Source organism: Mesoplodon bidens (genome assembly GCF_964165515.1).
Source record: "Mesoplodon bidens genome assembly, chromosome: 12".
Classification (NCBI taxonomy): Eukaryota; Metazoa; Chordata; class Mammalia; order Artiodactyla; family Ziphiidae; genus Mesoplodon; species Mesoplodon bidens.
In genome coordinates, this window is record NC_138168.1 from 8,402,575 (window position 1) to 8,418,502 (window position 15,928).

Consider the following 15,928-nt stretch of genomic DNA (forward strand, 5'->3'; position numbering starts at 1 on the left):
TCAAAGAACCAGCCTTTAGTTTACGGATCTTTGCTATCATTTCCTTCATTTCTTTTTCATTTATTTCTGATATGATCTTTATGATTTCTTTCCTTCTGCTAACTTTGGCGATTTTTTGTTTGTTTTCTCTACTTGCGCTAGGCATAGGTTAAGTCGTTTACTTGAGATGTTTCTTGTTTCTTGAGGTAGGACTGTAATACTATAAACTTCCCTCTGAGAACTGCTTTTGCTGCATCCCATAGGTTTTGCGTCATTGTGTTTTCATTGCCATTTATTCTAGGTATTGTTTGATTTCTTCTTTGGTTTCTTCGGTGATATCTTGGTTATTCAGTAGTGTACTGTTTAGCCTCCATGTGTTTGTATATTTTACAGATTTTTTTCCTGTAATTGTTATCTAGTCTCACAGCATTGTGGTCAGAAGAGATACTTGATACAATTTCAAGTTTCTTAAATTTACCAAGCCTTGATTTGTGACCCACGATATGATCTATCCTGGAGAATGTTCCATGAGCACTTGAGAAGAAAGTATATTCTGTTGTTTTTGGATGGAATGTCCTACAAGTACCAAGTAAGTCTATCTTGTTTAATGTATCATTTAAAGCTTGTGTTTATTTATTTTCATTTTGGATGATCTGTCCATTGGTGAAAGTGTGGTGTTAAATTCCCCTACTATTACTGTATTACTGCCGAGTTCCCCTTTTATAGCTGTTAGCATTTGCCTTATGTATTGAGGTGATCCTATCTTGGGTGCATAAATATTTTCAATTGTTATATCTTCTTGGATTGATCCCTTGATCATTATATAGTGTCCTTCTTTGTCTCTTGTAACAGTCTATTTTAAAGTCTATTTTGTGTGATACGAGAATTGCTACTCCAGCTTTCTTTTGATTTCCATTTGCATGGAATATCTTTTTCCATCCCCTCAGTTTCAGTCTGTATCTGTCCCTAGGTGTGAAGTGGGTCTCTTGTAGACAGCATATATATGGGTCTTAATTTTGTATCCATTTGGCCAGTCTGTCTTTTGGTAGGAGCATTTAATCCATTTACATTTAAGGTCATTATCGGTATGTATGTTCCTATTAACATTTTCTTAACTATTTTGGGTTTGTTATTGTAGCTCTGTTCCTTCTCTTATGTTTCCCACCTAGAGAAGTTCCTTTAGCATTTGCTGTAAAGCTGGTTTGGTGGTGCTGAATTCTCTTAGATTTTGCTTGTCTGTGAAGGTTTTGATTTCTCTGTTGAATCTGAGTGAGATCTTTGTTGGGTAGAGTATTCTTGGTTGTAGGTTTTTCTCCCTTATCACATTAAATATATCCCACCACTCCCTTCTGGCTTGCAGAGTTTCTGCTGAAAGATTAGCTGTTAACCTTATGGGGATTCGCTTGTGTGTTATTTGTTGTTTTTCCCTTGCTGCTTTTAATATTTTTTCTTTGTATTTAATTTTTGATAGTTGGAGTAATATGCGTCTTGGTGTGTTTCTCCTTGGATTTATCCTGTATGGGTTTCTCTGAGCTTCCTGGACTTGACTGACTATTCCTTTTCCCATATTAGGGAAGTTTTCAACTATAAGCTCTTCAAATATTTTCTCAGTCCCTTTCATTTTCTCTTCTTCTTCTGGGACCCCTATAATATGAATGATGGTGGGTTTAACGTTGTCACAGAGGTCTCTGAGACTGTCCTCAATTCTTTTCATTCTTTTTTCTTTATTCTCCTCTGTGGTAGTTATTTCCGCTCTTTTATCTTCCAGGTCACTTATCCGTTCTTCTGCTTCAGTTATTCTGCTATTGATTCCTTATAGAGAATTTTTAATGTCATTTATTATGTTGTTCATCATTGTTTGTTTGCTCTTCAGTTCTTCTATGTCCTAGTTAAATGTTTCTTGTAGTTTCTCTATTCTAGTTCCAAGATTTTGGATTATCTTTACTATCATTACTCTGGATTCTTTTTCAGGTAGACTGCCTATTTCCTCTTCATCTGTTTGGTCTGGTGGGGGTTTTTACTTTGCTCCTTGATCTTCTGTGTATTTCTCTGTCTTCTCATTTTGCTTAACTTACTGCATTTGGGGGTCTCCTTTTCACCAGCTGCAGGTTCGTAGTTCCCATTGTTTTTGGTGTCTGACCCCAGTGCGTAAGGTCAGTCAGTGGGTTGTGTAGGCTTCTTGGTGGAGGGGACTGGTGCCTGTGTTCTGGTGGATGAGGCTGGATCTTCCCTTTCTGGTGGGCAGGGCCACATCCAGTGGTGTGTTTTGAGGTTTCTGTGAACTTATTATGATTCCAGGGAGCCTCTCAGCAAATGCATGGGGTCGTTTTCCTTTCTTGCTTGTTGTTTGGCATGGGGTGTCCACCACTGTAGCTTGCTGGTCATTGAATGGAGCTGGGTCTTAGCATTGAGATGGAGATCTCTGGGAGAGCTTTCACTATTTGATATTATGTGGGGCTGGGAGGCCTCTGGTGGACCAATGTCCTGGACTCGCCTCTCCCATCTAAGAAGCTCAGGCCTGACACCCAGCCAGAGCACCAAGACCCTGTCAGACGCACAGGTCAGAAGAAAAGGGAGGGAAAAAAAAAGAAAGAAAGAAAAATAAATAAATAAAATAAAGTTATTAAAATAAAAAATAAAAACAATATAATATTAAAAATAAAATTAAAAAGCAATAAACAAAGAAGAATGAAAGACTACAGCAACCAAACCAATAACCAATGATAACAAGCACTAAAAACTATACTAAAAAAAAGAAAAAAAAAATGGACAGAAAGAACCCTAGGACAAATGGTAAAAGCAAAGCTATACAGACAAAATCACACAATGAAGCATACACATACACATTCACAAAAAGAGAAAAAGGAAAAAATATATATATATTAAAAAAAGGAAGAGCAACCAAATCAATAAACAAATCTACCAATGATAATAAACTGTAATTACTAAACTAAGATAAACAAAACCAGAAACAAATTAGATGCAGAAAGCAAACCCCAAGTCTACAGTTGCTCCCAAAGTCTACTGACTCAATTTTGGGATGGATCGTTGTGTATTCAGGTATTCCACAGATGCAGGGTACATCAAGCTGATTGTGGAGAGTTAATCTGCTGCTCCTGAGGCTGCTGGGAGAGATTTCCCTTTCTCTTCTTTGTTCGCACAGCTCCCAGGGTTCAGCTTTGGATTTGGCCCCGCCTCTGCGTGTAGGTCACCTGAGAGCGTCTGTTCCTGCCCAGACGGGATGAGGTTAAAGTAGCAGCTGATTAGGGGCCTCTGGCTCACTGAGCCCAGGGGAGGGAGGGGTACGGAATGTGGGGTGAGCCTGTGGCGGCAGAGGGTGGTGTGATGTTGCAACAGCCTGAGGCACGCCGTGTGTTCTCCCAGGGAAGTTATCCCTGTATCACAGGACTCTGGCAGTGGAGGGCTGCACAGCCTCCTGGGGTGGGGTGAGGTGTGGATAGTGACCTGTGGTTTCACACAGGATTCCTGGTGGCTGTAGCAGCAGTCTTAGCATTTCATGCTGGTCTCTGGTGTCTGTGCTGATAGCCGTGGCTCATACCTCTCTCTGGAGCTTGTTTAGGCAGTCCTCTGAATCCCCTCTCCTTGCACACCCCAAAACAATGGTCTCTTGCCTCTTAGGCAGCTCCAGACTTTTTCCCAGACACACTCCTGGCTAGTTGTGGTGCACTAGACCCTCCAGGCTGTGTTCACACAGCCAACCCCAGTCCTCTCCCTGGGGTCTGACCTCCAAAGCCTGAGCCTCAGCTCCCAGCCCCCACTGCCCCAGCAGGTGAGCAGAGAAGCCTCTCAGGCTGGTGAGTGCTGGTCGGCACCAATCCTCTGTGCAGGAATCTCTCCGCTTTGCCTTCTGCACCCCTGTTGCTGCGCTCTCCTCTGTGGCTCTGAAGCTTCCTCCCCGCCCACCCCCCATCTCCACCAGTGAAGGGGCTTCCTAGTGTGTGGAAACTTTTCCTCCTTCACAGCTCCCTCCCACTGGTGCAGGTCCCGGCCCTATTCTTTTGTCTCTGTTTTTTCTTTTTTCTTTTGCCCTACCCAGGTATGTGGGGAGTTTCTTGTCTTTTGGGAGGTCTGAGGTCTTCTGCCAGCATTTAGTAGGTGTTCTGTAGGAGTTGTTCCACATGTAGGTGTATTTCTGATGTATTTGTGGGGAGGAAGGTGATCTCCACATCTTACTCCTCTGCCACCTTGAAGTTCCCCACTATGTGGACCATTTTTAAAGTTTTTATTGAATTTGTTACAACAGTGCTTCTGTTTTATGTTTCATATTTTTGGCCTCAAGGCATGTGGGATCTTAGCTCCCCAACCGGGGATTGATCCTGCACCCCCTGCATTGGAAGGCAATGTCTTAACCACGAGACCACCAGGGAAGTCCCTACAATGGATTTTCTATAATTAAAATAGGAAGAAAAATCCATGATACCTGCCAATAAGCTCATTGGTCAGCGGGAAGTCATGGCCATTGGAAGGGTAGTTAGTGACACCACGAAATGAGGCTGCTGCCTAGTACATGGAGGTGCTTCAGGAATGTCATTACAGTGTCAGTAAGACAGAGCTGCTCCTCAGGAAGGTTTTATACACAGAAAAATTTGATCAAAAGACAGAAGATGGTATTTAAGTATATAGGGGTATATGAAGTGTAACTTGTCATTTACTTTCGTTCTCTTATTTTCAATTCAGAAAATACTTCATTTTGCTCCTGGAATGAGCTCAGCATTATGTCAGGAATAGTAGTGAAAATAGGATATGGCCCTTCCTCAGGAGAGCATACGATATCTGATATTAAGCTAACAAGCACTTCATTTGCATCTACTCATTGAAAATTCCCAATAGCCCTATGAGGTTATCACATTTACTGTCCCCATTTTATAGATGTGGAACTCCATATCAGTTATCTAAGGCCAGCGCTAGTAAATAAAAGTTTGGGCATGCTAACCTAAGCTGTTAATCTCTGTGATAAAAACATTTGACAGGTTTAATAAAACATTAAAAAAATTCAAGCCATACTAGATAAGCTGAAATAATATAGCATATGGCAAACTGAAAAGTGAATTATGTAGACAATAATCACTACAGAAGTTCAGAAGAGGAGCCCATTTCAGGATCAAATTGATAAGAAAGAATTTATGAGTGAAGTAAGATTTGAGTCATGTTTTGAGGTATTTATTTGGGTGGGGTGTGCAAGTCAGTCTCAATGGTTTTCCCAGATGTTGTTTACTTTGGGGATCACATCATCGTTTCAGGATCACATGAAAAGGATGAGTTTCCTCCTAGGAAAAAAAGCACATGCTCCTACACACAAAATTGTGCACATGATTTTAAATTGTACACCTTATACCTCAGGGTTGCAGAAGAAACTCAAGTATTTAACAAAACAATACAAGAACCTTCACTACCTGGACCTTCTCATCACATTAGGTCCATGTCTTCCAAAGCTCCACTACTTCCCAACCGAACCCCCCAGACCGCAGCAGTTCCAGGGCTCTCCAAGCTTCCCTCTGCCTCAGTGTCTCTCGTCAAGCAGCTGGCATACCTCCCCCAAGTTATCTTTCAGGGGGCCCTTCTAAATCTTGTCCATCTTTCCAGGTTAGTTCAAGGCACTGGAAAGCCTCAAATATGAAAAACAGTGATCAACTGAGATGGGGAAACCAAGACCAGAAGAAAATAGAGGCAAAGCAGGGAACAAGGAAAATATAAAAGTTTTACACATTATTGTACATAAAACAAGAACTGGGAGCTATGAAAAGGAACAATCAAGAGAACAGGAACTCATAGAAACAAAAAATATTTCAGCAGAAATAAAAATTCAATAGAATGACTAAAAGAAAAAGTTGAGGAAATCTCCCAGGAAAAAGAAAAAGAAAAAGAATAAACAGTACAAGAAAAAAAGATAAGAAATCTAGAGGATCAGACCAAGAACTGTTCTAGAAAAAGAATACAGAGAAGATAAAAGGCAGAAATATATGAGAAAAACTATTCAAAAATTTTTCAGAACTGAAAGATGGAATCCCAAATTCAAAGACCCACCAAGGACTCAAGAAAAAGACCCACACTGAGGTACACCATCCTGTAATTACAAAACAATGGAAACAGGAGAGATCCTAAGTGCTTCTGTGGGTGTGCGAGGTTGAGGGATAGATCATGTTGAAGGAATTACAATCAGAATTACACTGGAAATCTCATTAGAAACACTGGAATCCAGAAGTTAGTAGAAAAATGTTTTAAATTCTACAGAAAAAATGACTTCCAACAAGAAAATCTATCTTAATCCACCAATAAAGTTTAAAGTTGGAATAAAATATTTTAAGCAAACAAATATTTTTAAAGTTTACATCCCAGGAATCCGTTCTAAGTGAGCTCGTAAACAATGTGCATCACCTAAATGAAGTTATAAACTAAGGAGAGGAATATATGAGATCTAGGGACTCAGAGACACAGCACAAAAAAGCAGCAAAGGGAATTCCCAGGGTGGTGATTAAAAGAAGTCTATGGAGTAAAGCTGATCAGAGACACAGGAAGCTCAGCCCAGATGAGAACAGGAAGATGAAGGGCTCCAGAAGGTGTATCTTAAAATAAATAAAAGATGGAACTGATAAATGACTTAATTTGTTTGGCCATAAAATAAATAAAAGATGGAACTGATAAATGACTTAATTTGTTTGGCCATACTGAGAGGATGTTTACAACCCTGTCAAAGTATCTGAAAGAAGCATCAATTATAGGTATGCAGAAAACTAAGCAAGTGGAAAAAAAAATCCTAAGGAAAAAAAAAGCTGTAAAAAAAGGAAATGAAACCATTGTATATTTGATGTGTTGGTGTTAAAAATTACATATTTATAATAATATAAATATACAATAACATATTTATAATAATACAAATACGTCATGGCATATTTATAATAGTACAAATACGTCTTGGCATGTTTATAATAATACAAATACATCATGGCATGTTTATAATAATACAAATATGTCATGACATATTTATAATAATATAAATATGTAATATTTATTTAACCAAAACTATGACAAAGCTATGATTGAGGAGTATGATTGGAAGAGAGCAGCCACATAAGACATACATTTTTGTCTTCTATGATAAAAAGTGAACAGATAAAAAAGAAAATACCCTGAGAAATAGCAGCATAAGCCTTTTGTTTAAAAGCACAGGTGTAAGTGGGAGCAGACCGGGAGTACAGACCTGGCCATGGTGGTCTCGGGGAGGACAGAGTGCTAGCTCTGTCATTAGAATACGGAACAGTACGTGCTTTAAAAATACACATACAGGTTTCCACTTCTGGGAAGTGGACTTGTGTATCTCTCATCCTCTCACTAAGTACTAAACACCCTAGGCATTATATTTAAAACACACCCAAGAAGACTGACAGGTGGACAGGCTATGAGCCTTAGGACCAAAGGAAGGACTAGGTGGTGAGTTCTCCGGTTTTCTTTTCCTTTTTTTTTTTCCTGTAATTACTTAGTTTTTGTTTTGTTTTGTTTTGTTTTTGTTTTTTTTAATTGAAGTATAGTCCATTTACAATGTTGTGTTAGTTTCAAGTGTACAGCAAAGTGATTCCGTTATACATATATATACATGTACATATACATATATATATATTCTTTCTCTGATTCTTTTCCCTTGTAGGTTATTACAAAATACTGAGTATAGCTCCCTGTGCTGTACAGCAGTTCCTTGTCGGTTATTTTATATACAGTAATGTGTATATGTCAATCCCAAACTCCTAATTTATCCCTCCCCACCTTTCCCCTTTGGTAACCATAAGCTTGCTTTCCATGTTTGTGGGTCTATTTCTGTTTTGTAAATAAGTTCATTAGCACCATTTTTTTTAGATTCCACATATAAGTGATATCATATGATACTTGTCTTTTTCTGTCTGACTTACTTCATTTAGTATGACAATCTCTAGGTCCATCCATGTTGCTGCAAATGGCATTATTTCATTCATTTTATGGCTGAGTAATATTCCACTGTGTATATATACCACATCTTCTTTATCCATTCATCTGCCAATGGTCATTTAGGTTGTTTTCATGTCTTGGCTATTGTAAACAGTGCTGCTATGAACACTGGGGTGCACGTATCTTTTCGAGTTACGGTTTTCTCCAGATATATGCCCAGGAGTGGGATTGAGAGGGTGTGGAGAAAAGCGGGAATGTAAATTGGTGCAGCCACTACGGAAAACAGTTTGGAGGTTCCTCAAAAAACAAAAAATAGATCCGATTTCCTTTTTGTCTTGTTTATCCCACATTTGGAACTAAAAAAGGCAACAACCCAGAAATGCCAATGGTTACGGACAAAAACAACAACAACAATAAAAGTCTGCTCTCCTAGCCACAGGACGGAAAAGGGGCATCCCAGCAAGAGGGAGAGCTTTAAAAGACAACCTCCCTAAGGCTGCCAAACTTCACAGGAGAAGACTGTGGCCCAGCCCCCTGTGGGAGCAAAGGCCACGGGAGAAGCCTAGACCCCACCTGCACCAGCTACAATGAGACCCCCACACTCACCCCACCAAGCACCGCATGGAGCCCTGAGGACACAGAGTGAGGACAGCCTGGCACTGGCCCAGAGCCTGGATTCTGATGGAGGAGAAATCCGAGTCAGGAGCCCCTGCACAGTGAGACGTGTGCTGCGGTGAATTCATGGGAAGGGTATTTAATCAGCCAAAGGTAAGGGAGACGGAGGCGGGGGATGAGGGAAGCTTCTCCAGCGAGCTGAGCCTCAAGCTCCGTCTGGAAAGCCGGGTGGAACTGGCTGGACCGCAGAAGGGCCTGGCAGGTCCCGCAGCACAGAGGGCAGGAACGGAACCGCAAGTCCTCGGACAACCACAAACACGTCTGCCTGACCGGGTGAGGAAGGTCCAGGATGGAATGGAGAGAGCTAAGGCCAAAGAGGCTGGACGAGGCCGTAGGAAAGGGCCCCCCGGGCTGCGATGAGGAATGTGGCTCCTCACGGATCCAGCGGGGCCACCGCCGCACTCCCAGCCGTGAGGCGGGGGATCAGACGGGGTCAGATGAGTCGGGACTCTGGCAGGAAGGGATGAGCATCAGGGAGCCGGCAGCAGGTGGGAAGAGGACTCTGTAGGCGACACCTGCAGACCTCTGGGTCTGTCTTCCAGATTTGAGGATTGTGAGGAGAGAGAAGGGAGCGAGCAAGCACAGCCACGTGCCATCCTCATGCGAGGGGCTAGTGTGCACAGCACCACTAATTAGTTTTCTGAGCCTCATCTTTCCTATCTATCAAATGGAAATAAGAATGGCAACCGCACGTATCTCATAGAGTTACTGTATGAAAATGGGCAACACAGCTTATTACGTCCTGTTGCTGCTGTATCAAACTACCACAAACGTAGTGGCTTAAAAGAACAAACATTTATTCCGTTACAGTTCTGGGGGTCAGAAGTCTGAAGGGGTCTCACTGGGCCCAAGGGAAGGGGCTGGCAGGCCTGCGATCCTTGTGGAGCCCATTTCCCTGCCTTCTCCAGCCTGCATTTCTTGGCTCTCGGCCCCGTCCTCCATCTCTACAGCAAGGAGCATAGCATCTTCAAAATTCTCTCTGATTTGGACACTGACTCTCCTGCCACTCTCTTTCACTTACAAGCACCCTTGTGGGTACTGGGCCCAGGTGGGTAATCCAGGAAAACCTCATCCCAAGGTCAGCTGATAAGCAACCTGAAATCCCACCCACCTGCCGTCATGTAAGGTAACATATTCACAAGCTCCAGGGATTAGGATGTGGACATCTCTGGGGGACCATTATTCTGCTTACAATACATACAAAAGATTCTAATTTAATGTCTATTTGATAATCAGTTTTTTTTTCTATTTCACAACTAATATGTCTAAGAGTTGTTTTATGGTTTAAAAAAATAAGAAATCTGAAGAATATGTGTTCTAAGTAACTCATTATTATGGCTCTAAGATTTAGCAATGTATGCTAAATATCTAAAAAGCTCAATGATAACTATAGGTTTTGATATTTAACTTAATATAATCATTCCCATCTCCTTAAAACAAACGAAAATTTAAGACAAAGATACCACTGCAAAATCTAAATAGAACTATAAGCGTTCTAGTGTTAAACTTCCATGATAGTAGAAATAGTTGGCCATACACTGCTAGGATTAGCTCATGCTGTTTCTAATCATAGAAATAAGCACATTTTAAAGTCTGGAAGTATAGGAAAGGTCAGTTTGTCAGTCAAACAAACGGCATTAAATAACTCAAAGGGAAACCTTCCTGACCCCAAGCAAGTACCCAGAGGAATGAGGAAGGTGCCATACTGGAGCCTGTAAGTAGAAGACAGTTCAACCCAAGTTAAGTCACCATTGCATCCCAGGACCCCTAGAACAGGCCCAGTGCAGACCCCTGGAAGCCATCTGGTTTCAAGACATATATCTTCCATGCCTGTCAAATGTCACACTATAGGTTATACCTTCAAGTCCTACCTAATGGCTATCCTAAAAATATAATACAGACATGGAACTAAGAGAACAATTCCTAAAAAATTTGTTATTAAATAAACATAATATAAAGTTCCTTTTAAAAAAGCACAAAAATAAATAGGATTTATCCAAATCTAAAAAAATCAGAAATCATATACTTTCCCCTAAATTTATTAATAATTTCAACCAAGCTAATATCAGAGAATTACTCAAAATAATTTCTAAGATATCTCATTTCAATCTCCTATTTCTTGAACATATGTGTGTGTATATATATATATATATATATATATATATATATATATATGTATATACAGCTCTAATATAACTGATATTCATCATGATGACCTCAAGATTTTGAAAGATACCAAGTTCTTACTGGTATCATTAAAGAAAGACTAAGTTATGATCAGAATAATTTTACTACTGAATGTGTTGAGAACATGTTGTTGAATATTTAGATTTTATTTAAAACCTGACTGTACATGAATTATAGATACATGAAATCCCTCAGTCAGAATATTAAAGTATTCATACCACACCTTTTCGTATCACATTGCACAAACATAGGTTCACTTTAATGAAATCAATAGCAGGGCTCACGTTTTTAACCAGTATAATTTAATTAAACACTTCCAATCTATGGAAACAAGGTTTTTCAAAAGAAGTACTTTTTCCCCCTAAACTAGGATATTTTGTTTTAATAAATCAAGAATAGTATCAATAAAAAATATAATAGTAGGAGCTATCCTATATTTCATGTCAGAATATATTCTTTCTTGAGATTTTATTACTCAAGGAAAGCTAAAAAAAACCACAGAAAAGCATTTATAAAGAGTAATTGTTAGTCAATTTTTGTACTAAAGAAGTTTTGTGAACATATCTGGAACAAGATGACAATGGTAATAATAATAATGATGGTAGTAATAACAACAAAAGTTTGAATGATTTAGTCTAAGATGCTTTTGCTGGGGAGAAGAAAAATCCCCAGAGATACAGTCATTAAAACTTATTTATGAACCATCATCCTAACTGTGAATGCAGTGAGCAATTTTATGATCCTACTTTCTCTAAATGGCAACAATGACCTCTCCAAGAAAAGTAGAGGTAATTGCAAGCAGAGGACAGCTTAACCTTCCCAGACAGACACAGGACTAAGATAACAATTAGATATTGGCTAAACAACAAAGCCACTCATTCACTCATTCTTCCACTGCTGACCAACTATTCAACAAGGGCTTGTACCATGATAAATGGTATGAAAATACACTTTGACCCACCTGTACCATCACAAGTTTCCTCTATACATACAGTTCCCAACTCTACTCTTGTGTAGGCTAATCCTTCAATGAGAGAAAGACTAGACTGAAAAAAATATTTGCATCATCTGGTAACTGATAAGGAATATGAATGCTAGTATCTGGAAGGCTCCAAGTCACACAAAACCTGTTTAAAGTAGTTTTAAAAGAAGAAAGCAAACATATGCAAAAAAACAGATTTAGGAATATTAAGTATTCGAGGTATTTACTGATGGCTAAGAAGCTGATTATGTATCTCAGATAGATACCGTGGAAAATCTGATATTTGATTCCTGATTGACCATATTAGGTAGAAAAAAATTTCAGTTCCCTAGACAGAAAATTCAGGATCTTTCAAAATGCCAACAGCTTAATTGTAAAGTTTTCTATAATATTGATCAAATCATACCTTAATAGAGAAGGAAAGAACAGATGGACGTGCAACAAATTAGCTCATTAGTTCAATTTTGTCACAGTTTTGAAAATTCAGGTAAAGCTGATATTGTACAAAAACTCTGAGCATTAGATAATGACGCTGGGAACAAACATGAGACAGAGAGGTATCAGAAAAAACAAGGTCCAACAACCTTGTGAACCTTTACCCAATGAAATGTAGTAAATAAGTTAAATGGACCTTTTGGTCTCCTCTGATATTTTTAGTAGTCAATTAAAAAAGATTAAAATATGAAGGCATTTACAACCATCCCAAAGGATCAGATAGTGAAGAAGATAGAAAGTAATACCAAAAAGAAACTCTCCATTATGTCTCAAGAGCCAAACAACAAAACAACTTCAGGTTGCCTCAATGTCACCTGTAAGAAAAGAATCCCTGAGTCAACTTTTCTAAGCCATGTTAAGTAAATAAGAAAAACAAAAACCAAAACAATGCCATATAGTGTCTGTTCCTCAGCCAATGTATTCTATTAACCCACATCTGCAGTGGGTCCATGGGATATTATGCCACTTACAAGGGAAATTCTAACAGAAGAGAAAAACAGTCTTTGACCTTCAGGCATCTGCTAGTCAATGCCAGAAAAAGAACAAACTCAATACAGTACAGGTAATCCATCCTGAGGAATTTAATGGTCATAGACGTTACAGATTGGAAAACCATAAGTATAAGTGGTGTTCTGAAAAGCATTGAGACTTTTTGAGCAATAGGAAGTAAATGTAGGCAGGGGAAAACAGAAGAGAAGCATCCAGGGCTTCCTTGGTGGTGCAGTGGTTGAGAATCCGCCTGCCAATGCAGGGGACATGGGTTCAATCCCTGGTCCAGGAAGATCCCACATGCTGCGGAGCAACTAAGCCCGTGTGCCACAACTACTGAGCCTGCGCTCTAGACCCCATGAGCCACAACTACTGAGCCTGCGCTCTAGAGCCCGTGAGCCACAACTACTGAGCCCATGTGCCACAACTACCGAAGCCCGCGTGCCTAGAGCCCGTGCCCCACGAGAGAAGCCACGGCAATGAGAAGCCCACACACTGCAATGAAGAGTAGCCCCCGCTCGCTGCAACAAGAGAAAGCCCACGCGCAGCAACAAAGACCCAACACAGCCAAAAATAAATAAATAAATAATTTTAAAAAAGAGAAGTATCCAAAGATACCAATAAAAAAACAGGGAAGGTAACTCAAAGTGGAGAAGCATAAGCTTGAAAGCATAGGCACCTATGGAGAGAACAAAGCTGTGGCATCAGAGGCCACAGATGGGTCATGAGGACCCAAGCAGATGTTGCTGGGTCAGAACTCCAGATGGCTGCAAAACAAGGTCCAACTGGTGACTGAGCCACGAGGCCAAGGGACCACAACAGGCATTACCCAGTGGGCGTGCTCACCCAAACTACTGACATGGTATTTCATACACAGAAAAGATGTATTACTTACCCGATTGATATGGCTGCTCCTTAAAATAACCTGTAGCAGGGTCTTCTCAAATTCTTCCAACTTCTTGGAACACTTTTTAAGAATATGATTAGATAAGTTACAATCACTCATCAGTCTAGCTAAAGTATCCACAGCTTCGATCCAAAAGCTTGAACAAGGAAGTCTGGGTTCTCGGTAAAAAGCGATCAAGCCATCCAGCAACTGAAAAACGGAATCGGATACTGTGGAAGAGGCGTTTTCAAAGTGGCGTAAGTCTGTTTTCAGACTCTCTGACTCGGTCAAGGTCTTCAGTCCAAGCAGATGTTGCAAGAACCCCATGTGGGAAGACAGAGGCTTTTCCAGAGGAGCACAAGGTCTGTCCACAATGGACAGTGGTGGGAAGGGGGTGGAGATGCAGCTCTCCCCAGAATGCTCGGTCATTTCTGAAGGTTCAGTTCTCTGATCATTTGATAAAATGCACCCAGAATCTTCCAGCGGAGTCGAAGTGTTTTCAGAACTTCTAGGTTCCTGAGCTTGCAGCTGGGAAGATGAACCTCCTGAAATAGAAAGCAACAGAAGTGTTATCCTTCCGTATCTAATTTTTTTTTTTTTTGCTGCACCACACAGCATGTGGGATCTCAGTTCCCTGACCAGGGATCAAACCTGCGTCCCCTGCTTTGGAAGCACAGTCTTAACCATTGGGCCACCAGGGAAGTCCCTAACATTTCTTCATATAAAAACTAGACATTGATTTTTCTAACTTAAAATACTAAATGAAGCATGAAATATGTATTAAACATTTGAAAAGCAGTAGTATAAAAACTGATAGAGGAGAAACTGTGAATGAAATTGCTTAGACTGACTGCAGACAAGGTCTTTATCTGGTAGAAAGCACAGATGATTCACCCATGTTTTGTCAAGTCACTATCTCCCAGTCAAGGCCATGCTTGAAAGATACAGAGGAGAGACCACGAAACCTGAAGGAGGTCACTGTCTGGTATAGATTCCAACAGGTACCTGCAAAACAACAGGTGTATGTAAGATAGAGATATGCTCAGGGCACTATGAAAACAGGAGGAACACTGAACAGCCCACCCCAGTTAGATCAGTGCCTCCTGGAAGAAGTGATGGTAGAACTAATTTATAACACATAAGCAAGAATTCCAAGTTAAAAAGTTGGGGGAATGGAGGAAGAGAAGAGAATTCCATCTACCAAAGGGTACGCACAAAAGCACAACTTAAGAAGGAAAAGAAAAGCACTGTATATATAAGGACGCACCAGTAGTTTCATGTTCCTTTTACAGAAAATATAAGGCAAGATATTAAGTTGGAGAAATACGTAGAGGCTGGTCACAAAAGATCTTAGAAGAGATATTAAGGACCTCAGAATTTATACGTAGAGTGTAGAGTGAGTGTAAGTTGGAAAAATTATCTATATACCCACACATATACCTAATATACAAAAATAAATATACAATGTATATATGTATGTGTACTTATTTATAATTATTCAAGTATATCTATCTATATCTATGTGTATATATATGTGTGTGTGTGTGTGTGTGTGTGCGCATATGTCACAGATCCTTGAAACTATATATATAACCACCAGGATTTTCTGACATCAGCTGAGACATACTGCAGTTCAGGCTTAACTTAGTAACTTTAGGTCATTCTGTCACAGAGGTGCCATCGTAAACACAAAAAGGCTGTTGTTTGTAAAATGATTATCAGTAAAACGTACACACAAAAGTCTCACTGAATGTTCTACAGCACATGCATATACCTATGCAACCACGTTTGAGAAATACTGATGTCAGCAGTGGAAGCAGGAATAGGACAGTAAACGACTTTCCTACGTAGGAAAGTGAAAATGGTCGTATTTTCATTTCACAGATCACTCTGTGGGCTTTGTGAATGGCACACTGGAGAAGGACCCAATGAGACACTGGAAGATCAGTTCAGAGTCATTCCTATGAGTCCTGATACCAAGTGATGAGAGACATGAAACAAGCAGTTACAGTGGAAGACTGGAAAGGAAACACAAAGGGAAGCCAGCGGACTGACTGACAGGCATTAGAGTAGAGTAGGAATAAATGCATCCCGTGATTGTGAATTAGGTGACCGGGTGGACGACGGTGCTACCAACTGATCAGTAAAAACACAAACAGAAAAATGGCTTAGGAGAAACAAAAAGAAGCTAGTCTTGGTCACGTAAACTTGGAAGCAACCAGAGGAAATCTAGGTGAAGATATTCACCTGGAAATTGGCCACATGAGCCGAAGGATGGGGAAGAGGTCTAGACTGAA

General features: G+C 40.1%; 1 protein-coding gene across 1 annotated transcript in view; it reads right to left on the reverse strand.

Annotated features, from left to right (window-relative positions):
* The window catches only part of MEI4 (meiotic double-stranded break formation protein 4), a gene marked incomplete at its 3' end in the record, with an annotated part of 186,536 nt that overhangs the window by 131,954 nt on the left and 38,654 nt on the right, over positions 1 to 15,928 (reverse strand). The window contains exon 2 of the mRNA XM_081251102.1: positions 13,641 to 14,176. Coding sequence (XP_081107228.1) covers positions 13,641 to 14,176 — 536 coding nt within the window. The remainder of the gene's footprint in view (positions 1 to 13,640; positions 14,177 to 15,928) is intronic.